At 40.0% G+C, this 9,498-nt stretch overlaps 2 protein-coding genes across 2 annotated transcripts; one reads left to right on the plus strand and one right to left on the minus strand.

Moving 5' to 3' along the window:
- Positions 1-235: 235 nt before the first annotated feature.
- On the plus strand, positions 236-3,401 carry LOC103342125 (putative E3 ubiquitin-protein ligase LUL2). Its single transcript, XM_008245708.2, has 3 exons — positions 236-974; positions 2,296-2,788; positions 2,990-3,401. The coding sequence occupies exons 1-3, from the start codon at positions 475-477 to the stop codon at positions 3,104-3,106; spliced, it is 1,110 nt and encodes a 369-aa protein (XP_008243930.1). The 5' UTR covers positions 236-474; the 3' UTR covers positions 3,107-3,401.
- A 578-nt stretch (positions 3,402-3,979) lies between these two features.
- On the minus strand, positions 3,980-6,920 carry LOC103342124 (uncharacterized). Its single transcript, XM_008245706.2, has 2 exons — positions 4,791-6,920; positions 3,980-4,254 (listed from the first exon to the last, which is right to left on the minus strand). The coding sequence occupies exon 1, from the start codon at positions 6,307-6,309 to the stop codon at positions 4,846-4,848; it is 1,464 nt and encodes a 487-aa protein (XP_008243928.2). The 5' UTR covers positions 6,310-6,920; the 3' UTR covers positions 3,980-4,254; positions 4,791-4,845.
- Positions 6,921-9,498: the final 2,578 nt, after the last annotated feature.

Below are 9,498 nucleotides of genomic sequence, written 5' to 3' on the forward strand. Positions count from 1 at the left end.
AGAAAAAGGAAAAAGCTGTTAGCTTTAGCTGTGGAGCATAAACTCTTTCTAGTCTCAATTCCCATCATCTCATATGGATGGTGTTTTGGGTGGAGCTTTACGCAACCCATTCCACCCAATCTCCACCCACCCATTATTATTACATAACTCTACAAGATTCCTCTCTCTCTCTCTCTCTCTCTCTTATTTATTTATTTTTATTTTAAGTCCCTTTCCTATATATTATTATTAGTTTTTTTTTTTTTTTGGGTTCATTTTTATACTTCTCTGTTAGTGTCCAAATTTCTCTTTCACTTGGAACAGCACACGAAGAGAAAAACAAAAACAAAGTTCCAATCTTTCACATCTTCTCTGAGCAATAAAAAATTAAAAAATCTTTCACATCTTCTAAATCTGTCTGATAACACAACCAAAGGTTTTCAGGCTGAATTTGTTTGCTTCCCGAGAAAAATTTTGAACACCACCAAACCCAACATGGGAAACAGCGGCAGTAGAAGCAACGCCGCCCGGCGGCGACATGGGGCCCGCCAAAACCATCCTTCTCCGCCGCCTCCCGCGCCGCCTCAGCCCGAAATCTCTCCAAACCGATACGTATTCGCCGCGGCGACCCCGTACCCGTCTCAATACCAGAACCATAATCCGAACCCGAACCCCAACTCGAACCCGCCACAGTACTACCAGTACCCGGGCTACTACCCGCCGCCGCCTATGCCGATGCCTTTGCCTGCTCCGTACGATCATCACCACCGTGTGCCCCACCCGCATATGGACCCGGCCCATCCAAATTGGGCCGGCGGCCGGTACCGGTGCGGTCCTGTAATGCAGGCTCCGACGCCGTATGTCGAGCATCAGAAGGCGGTTACTATAAGGAACGATGTGAATCTGAAGAAGGAATCTCTCAAGGTCGAGCCCGATGAGGAAAATCCTGGAAGCTTCCTTGTCTCTTTTACTTTTGATGCCACGGTTGCTGGGAGGTATCATATGAAGCTTAAAGCTTTTGTCTTGAACTTGAAGTTTGCTTTTTCACTAACTTATGTTTTGTTTCTGCATTAAATGCCTAATTGGGGGCTGATATTTGGTTTTATGTGGGATTAGCTTAATTGGGCTATATTGTTATTGGTTTGGTTGTTTTTATTTTGTTGTGTTAGCTTGGACTGGTGGAATGTGGAGATTGAATTTGTAGGATTGAGACAGTTTGGAAAAGTAGCAGTTTTGAGAGAAATTGGTAATCAATTTGATAGTAGATTACTAGTTATGGAAGTTTGGAAGACAATTTTGGTGAGAATCCAAGTGTTATTGAAAAGCACATGACTTGCATCACCATTCTGAAGTGATGATTGCCATTCTAGCTTGATCCATTCGTATTGCTTTTGAAGAAGGCAAGATGGATAGGTTAACAGGTTGGATAGGTGACTTGATGGTGTGTACCAATGATTGATTTTGTTGGTTTTTCAGTTCTAATTGTTTCCAAAAGCTTAAGCTGTTAGGATGCGAGCCATTTTTTATTTATTTATATTCTAACACTCTCCCTAACATGTGGACCTTTTCCTACCCCTAAAGATCCAAATGGATGAATTTTAACATAAATTCTTATCTTTCAGTTTTCAGGATTTGAATCATATTCTATGATACTAAGATAAATCTTGTTGGTTTACCAAGGTTTTTGGAACTGTGGCAAACCAACAATATGTATCAAGTGACCTTCAGTCATCTGTGATCTCAGTGGTGATTATAGTATATAAAATAGGTAAAATTGCCTTGGGAACCTTACTGAAGTGAAAGGGCATAAGTGTCTAGACAATTCATATGGGATAAGAGCGTGATTGGTGACAATGAATAGGGATTAATGAGGGTGTTTACCTCAGAAATGTCAATTAGGAAATATAAGATGATGATGTGAGGACTTTAGGTTTCTATATGGTTTTGGTGGTGTTGAGATATAAGAAATTCTCATATATGTGGCCATCTAATCTTTCAGCTCGGTATGTTCTTGTGGTACTTAAATTCCACAACCTAGTATATTTCCCTTGTTTGAGGTACACAAGGAATGATACTTTATGCATAACAGATCATACTCAAATACCATGCTGTGATGACATTTCCATGTGGAATTATAGTAATGGTATCTTTTTTTTGGCCAAGGTGTTGATAACTCATTTGATTTACATGCATAACTGTTGGAGGACAAGGCTTTATTAAGATTGTAGTGCACTAAGATCCTTACATTTTTATGTTCTTTAACATTATCTGATCATCTGGTCATTTTTAATCTTAATATATGGCTCTGTGAAACAGCATCACCATTATCTTCTTTGCGAAAGAAAGTGAGGACTGTAACCTGACACCAACAAAGTCTAACCTTCCACCTGTGACGGTACATTTTCAACAAGGTCTCGGCCAGAAGTTCAGACAGCCCTCTGGAACTGGAATTAATTTCTCAATGTTTGAGGAGACAGAATTACTGAAAGTAACGGACTTGGATATCTATCCTATAGCTGTAAAGGCAGAGGCATCCCCACCTAACCAGGATGGATCAGAGGGAAACCCTGTATCCGTAACAACGAACTCCCAGATAACTCAGGCCATATTTGAGAGGGAGAAAGGTGAATTCCAGGTGAGGGTTGTCAAGCAGATTCTTTGGGTGAATGGGATGAGGTATGAACTACAGGAGATATATGGCATTGGTAATTCAGTTGAGGGTGACTTGGACGGGAATGACCCTGGAAAAGAATGTGTCATTTGCCTGTCTGAACCACGTGACACAACTGTTCTTCCATGCAGACACATGGTAATTATACTTCCCTGTTTTTCTTTTCAAAGTTTGTCACAATTGCAAATGGAATGAGATGAGGATCTTTTGTAGGTTTTAAAGGATTACATTAACTTGCTTCCATCGAGTTATCATCTTGACAAACTAATGAAATTCACTCAACATGAATAAAAAATTCTTCGTGGCTGATTATTGGTTGGATTTTCTTTCTTGCTGCAGTGCATGTGCAGTGGGTGTGCCAAGGTTTTGAGATTCCAGACAAACCGTTGCCCAATTTGCCGACAACCAGTTGAGAGGCTTTTGGAGATAAAGGTCAACAATGGCCCGGAGGAATGAGAGGATGTGTTCTGCCACTAGCATTCTGTATGGTTAATGGCACCCTCCTTCCCCACCCCCTCCTTTCTTCCTTCTCATTTGTTTTTCAAGAATCAAAAGGCAAGTTATATGCTGTATGAAGTGTCAAGTGGCAATGCTTCACAAATATACATGTTCTACATTTGGTTTGCTTCTACTGTTGTAATTATTTCGTTCAAGAAAGGTTAATGTAGATAATCATTTGCAGTATTTGGCACAAATTTTCCAGTTCCAACTGGGCAAAGAGAAGTATAAGACATAGTTTTTTTCTGGTCCATTTGACTTTTTTGGGGAGTCTGAAGAGAGTTTGTCTTATCACACTTTTCTAGTTTCCACAGGTGAGCAGGTAACTTGAGGCTTCTATGCTTTAAGGTAAGGTAAAATTACTAAATCATTGCCACCGACGGCAAAACAGCTTAATCTTCACAATTTAGCAAAAGTCGAAGAGAGGTTTCATTATCAACTTTTTGTGGCCATATATGAATCAGTGAACTTAATGGCGCTAAATAATTGCTACTAATAACAATTTAGTGCGGTAGATCGTCTATCACTTTCATTATTTTATATCAGCAAACATGAATGTGTCAAGTCTCTTGAAGCTGCCATGGTCCTTTTTTTTTCAAAGGTCGTCTCCAAGTGTGCATTTTCAAGTAGATTGTGATTGGCCTTCAAGAGGTATGATTTTGGTCTCCTAGTTTTCGCTAAGTTTCATTTTGATCCTTGTGATTTCAATTAATTTTCAATTAAATGACTTAATTTTGTCCATTTCTTCAACATAATTAGCTTGCCTGTGAAATAGGAGAGGGTATATTGGCCTTTTTGGAAGTATAAAAACGCCACCCACACACATGCTAATTCCGTTGAAATAGTGGCTGAGTTAAGCCATTTTGCTCACATTGCAACAATCAGTAAATTACAGTGGTTAAATCACGACAATTGAAACTATATGGACCAAAGTGAAACTTCACTTGAAACTATAATCAATCTTCTGTACAGTTCTGATTCTACATTTTATGTACAGTTTATGTTAGTCTACTTCTTTCTAACGATAAAATGGGTGTATCATTTTCTAGTGTTGATTGTAGCCAGTGAAGTCGCTGATTGCTTCAATCCTCGAGCAGTTGTGAGCCCTGAAATAATGCCAACAAAGTGGTCATGCTAAAGCCAGGGTGAGCACAAAGGCGATGGCGAAAAAGTAAAGCAAAGAAACTCCCCCTTCATTTGTGGGGTAAAAACATGAAGCTCATAACAAAGTCCATCACCACGCTGTGCTTAGGGCATAAACAAATAATTATAAGACGTTAAACAGGAGATTGAATCAGATTAGGGGTTAAATTTTCCTTCCACCAATTTACGCATATCAAGTTCTTCGGCGGCGGGGCCTAGAAAGCATTTCTAAACGAGTTTCCAAGAAAAAGAATCAAAGGCAAACCATATAAAACACACAGAGAACATACGATTAATAAGTTACCAAGTTGGAAAGCTCAAATGGCCAACCAATCATGAAGCAACAACTTGGATGTTTTTCATCCTACACAAAGTACTTAAACAGTACACACCACACAAGATAACAATGGTTGTTTATTTTAACCTAAGTGCCCAACCATTAAAGCAACTTTTGATGTAGGGACTATTAATGTCCCCCACATCCTACATGGTAACTTACCGAGTTCAACAACATAACACAACAGCACGGTTGAAACATGATCAAACCGAACAGATCACAGAACATCAACAGGGTTGCCGTCTCCCCACCACTGATGCACAAAGACACCACTGCTACGGAGGCTTCCGAAGATGTCCATGCAGTCCACCGGCATTGCACCTCCTGCATCAACACTGCTGGAGCAATGAAGAAACAGCTCGTCTACAAAGCATATGGCTCCACTTTCAAACAGCTCCGCGAGGAACTTCAGTTCTACATTCCCTGCATTCATCTTCAGGACCACGAAATCTGCAAACTGCACTGTTTCCTTAAACCAGGCATGGAAATCAAACCCTTCATCTCCCACATATGGCTCTGTTTCTCCATCAGTTGTATCATTGACTTGAGCCTTAATTCCAGCCAGCCCTGGATGATAAACAAAGGTGATTCCTGGCTTTTTGACATAGGACAATAGAACAGAAGTGTTGTGGTCAACAAAATAAGTATGGAAAGATTTGCGTTCGACGGGATAAGAGGGCAGGAACCAATTTGTAGCATTTGAGTTCAGGTGCTCCGCTGCCCCAATATCAACATAGACCAAGCGATTCTTTGAGGAAAGATCAACAAAATTAGGCAAATAATTGAACTTCTTTCCATAATCGACTGGCTTTTCCTTCACAAGAGGCTCCATTTTCCCAATGAAAGGTCGATTGTTTGTGAGAGATTGGCAGTCAGCCGGAAGGCGATACTTCTCAAAAAGCCCAGCATTTTCATAACTTTTCTTGAACACAACCATAGTGAAGTTACCGATGTGGTTAACATGCACAACGCTGGAACTTTTCAGTAACGAAGAAATTGGGGTGGCAGACCTAATCAAGCTATTCGGGGCGGAAATGCTGCTACCCACAAGTATTGCCCCAATCCCACCAGGGCTAAGTACACGCTCGATCTCGAGCACAAGAAGCGCAGGGACAGAAACCTTATCTAGATCCCTGGAGAGCACAAAATCAAAAGATTTGTCCTCATAGTCAATTTCGTACACGAACTGTTTGCGCTTGAGTGAGAAGAACCGGCGTTCATAAACACCACGAGCATTGGGGAAACCCAAATCTTGCAACGCCAACACGGTTGAGGCGGAGCCTTCTCCAACACAGAGAGCTTTTGTACCATAATTCAATAGCTGCTTGCCCATAAGCTCTCTGACCACGCTGACAGTCAAGTTCACATCTTGCTTGCACCGGTCCGAATCGAAAGAGCCCCAAAAGGGATTCAGGTAACGACTCTGAAAGTTGAACTTTCCCGGGGCCAAGTCGACATGGGTATGGCCCAATTCGGAGGCGCAGTCACCCGGATTCACAAAAGTGAACATTGTTATATAGGGTCCTGACAAAATGTGAATCAACGGTATAACGGACATGGCCGAGGCGATAAAGAAAGCGCGGAAAAACACACGCCTGGCCAAAGACCCATGAAGGATCTGCGATTTCAGAGCCTTCAAATCCTTGATTGTTTTCATTTTGAAAACTCGGCACCGAAACATACGGCCCAAATCGTAACGCAAGCAAATGGGGTTTCTCGATCAAAGATCAGTTCTTTTATCAAAAAGAGTAAAGTTGGGAACTTTGTTTAATTGGTAAAGAATTCTATAAGAAAACTTTGCGAGGGAAAAAAGCCAAACACAGAATGAGAGAGTAGATTAGCGAGTGCAAAACCTGGAGGAGGTGTGATTCCCACCCACGAGGAGCCCCATCGTTTTTTGAATTACTAACCACACCCTCTTTGAAACTTTTGCTGGCTTCGTATCGTACCAGACCCAATCCATATTTGCTGAAATTGAAACCCTACATTACATGGCGGAGGAGAGTGGCATCAATTATGGTGGATTGTGGGAGCCGATTCAGAAACCCTAGAATCCAATTGAAAATTCTGGAAATCCAAATTGGGGATTTTAGGTCTACTGAGAGCTTTTTTTTTGAGTGAAGTGAAGCAGCAGATAAGAAGATCTGGTTTAATATAATAAAATAAAACACTCTACAAGTAGCCCCCCATGGACAGCGATGAAGGCACCGACGAAAAAGGAGGCACGTGTCGAACACCAGGAAGCTTCTCAACTCCAGCGAATCTTTTACCGGGGGTCCAACTGTAAAAAGCGCCAATAATTATAATGATGAACCAAGTCATCGTTAACGCCAGTCACCCAGGAGAGAGAGTGGAAAATCGAGGCCGTTAGTCGGTGTGGGACCCACGGATAGATCAACGGCTCGATGCTTGTAATTCGGAATCTATAAGTATCAGAAGATAATATTTAAAAATGATGGAGCGACGAGGCTGATTTGGCGTTACTGTAGATATGACAGAAGCGTGTGGTCCCCACTGGGAACTGTTTCATTGCAAATGAAGATTTGAGATTGATAGGCAGTGGTTTTGGTGATGTTTTTATAACTGTTGGCTGAAATCGGACGGTTGAAATCGCTCGGTTGGAGAAATTGGTAACTGTGGGTGAAGAGTAGAGGTGCATTTCCCTCTTGCCACGTGGGCAGATGATAGCAACACGTTCGTAAGGATTGATGGGATTATGACGTGGAAGCCGTACAATCAGTAGAGGTCTTATAATCCATCTAGTTGAATTCAGGATTAGTGGGTTGATTGGCTATAATCTGTGGTTCGCGCAGTATTGATTTGACTCTTTTCATTTAATGGTCCTCTTAATTATCAACTCAAGTTCAACTTGTTTAATTAATTAGTTTTCATCATTCCCAAACCAAATTTTCACTCATGCACACACACACACAATTATAATGTCGTGAGGATTTGAATATGAGACCTTTGATATGCAAGTTACAACCCATTTTCATTGGGTTAGACCCATAGGCGACTATGTCAAATTTTTAATTGAACTTGTAAATAGAGAATTGTTGCAATTACGCCTATAAATAAAGAATATAAATACTTACTAAGAAATGGAGAGGAAATCGGTTATGTGCGGTTGACGCTAATCCAATCCAATATTCTCAATCATATCATTAATGATAAATTCAAGCCTACTAATTTCGTATTTGATTCAAGTTGTATCATTGCGTTGTTGATTTTATAATTGTCTTTATAGAGTTTTAAGGGGTATGTATAATGTATGCCCCCGCATAACCTCATACCCAAAAAAAAAAGAAAAAGAAAACGTATCATCTTAATTGTTTTATTTCTTGGTAATGCAGATTAAAGTTAAAGTTGATGAATGTGATTGGTTCTTATAACATATAAGATTCTTTGGTGCCAAACGTGGCTGATCCTAATAGGAGCAACGCTCATGAAAGGGAACCAAAGGCATCTCCCTCGTATTATTGGGGACACAATAGTTATAAGACAGCCTGGAGAAATCGAAATCAAAAACTCCATCACTCGTTCCATCCATCCACGCTTGAAGATCCCTACACACTTCCAAGTTTTCCAACCATACCAACTCATAAAAATAAAAATAAAAATAAAAATATTATTATTATTAAACTTATCCGCACATGAGAAGAAACCATAAATTTGCCTCCACATTATCGGCTTTAAGGGCTCCACATACTGGTGCATGATGATGGACCATTTCCAACTAACTCCAATACGATATGATATAATATGATGAGTTATTTACTCAAATGATCCTCAAATTTATGCATGAATTTCAAAGGGTCCTTAACTAAATTATTCGTTTAATTGGTCCACCAACTTTTTATTAATCAGCGGATTGGTCATATCATTACACTCCATCAATATTGCCGTTAATTTGAGGGTTAAAATCGCCAATTTATACTAAAATATTAATTAATTAATTAAAACAGAGATAGAGGAAGGACGCAAAGGGGATGGGCAATGGGTGTGGGCTAGGGCTGGTGGTGGGGGTGGCTCTGCCTTCTTCTCTTCTCTCATCATGGAGAAAACATAAATTTCTTCATTCTCCTAATGAAGAACAGATAAAAAAACAAGTGATAAATAAAAACAAGAAATATCCCCTTCATCTCATCCCACATCTATCCTACAGAACAACAAAAGAGAAACTTTTTTTTTTCTTTTTCCACTTTTGCAACTCCAGCGAGAGGAATCTAATACCATAAATTGATCAAGGCACCCATGTGCCTTCTCCCTCAATCCTCTGCTCCCATTTCTTACAATTTAGCGGCGCAACAAGTCGGCTCCACCATTGTAATTTGTCACAGAGCTCAATGAGTGCCGCAACCTTGGCCATCAAAGTCGGAGAATTCATATTTGAATGAAGCCGCTGTCGTTGTCATCTCTTCGACGGCAACTGGTTGTCTTTCAACGCCGCTGTCATTTGGTTGTACAGGGAGGGAAGAAGAAGAAGAAGAAGAAGAAAAAGGGAAACGAAAACTCCATTATGAAAAAATCACATTTACCCTTCATATTCTCCTCACATGACTAAAACTCATAGAAAATGTAACGGTGAACCAATTCACTAAATAATAAAGCGTTGGTGGACCATTTGAATGAATAATTTAGTTGAGAGACCAAAATGCAACTCAGGTATGAGTTTGAGGATCATTTGAGTAAATAACTCATATAATGATATATAGTAGACATTGCTTGTCTCTTTTTGTGTTAGGAGACATTTCTCTTCTTGCAAATCATAATTTAATACATATACAGTAAAAATTTACATACATATATCAAACCGTGATTGACAGGAAAGTAGAAATTCCTACTTACAAAAGAAAAATATCATTTTTAC

The sequence above is a fragment of the Prunus mume genome, linkage group LG1, assembly GCF_029339155.1.
Source record: "Prunus mume cultivar Tortuosa linkage group LG1, ASM2933915v1, whole genome shotgun sequence".
Lineage (NCBI taxonomy): Eukaryota > Viridiplantae > Streptophyta > Magnoliopsida > Rosales > Rosaceae > Prunus > Prunus mume.

Bases quoted from the DNA above. Each gene is read 5' to 3' on its own strand.
- LOC103342125 (XM_008245708.2), top strand. From the start codon at position 475: ATGGGAAACAGCGGCAGTAGAAGCAACGCCGCCCGGCGGCGACATGGG. The intron at 975-2,295 runs GTATCATATGAA...TCTGTGAAACAG, and splicing joins GATGCCACGGTTGCTGGGAG to CATCACCATTATCTTCTTTG. The intron at 2,789-2,989 runs GTAATTATACTT...TTCTTGCTGCAG, and splicing joins TTCTTCCATGCAGACACATG to TGCATGTGCAGTGGGTGTGC.
- LOC103342124 (XM_008245706.2), bottom strand. From the start codon at position 6,309: ATGTTTCGGTGCCGAGTTTTCAAAATGAAAACAATCAAGGATTTGAAG.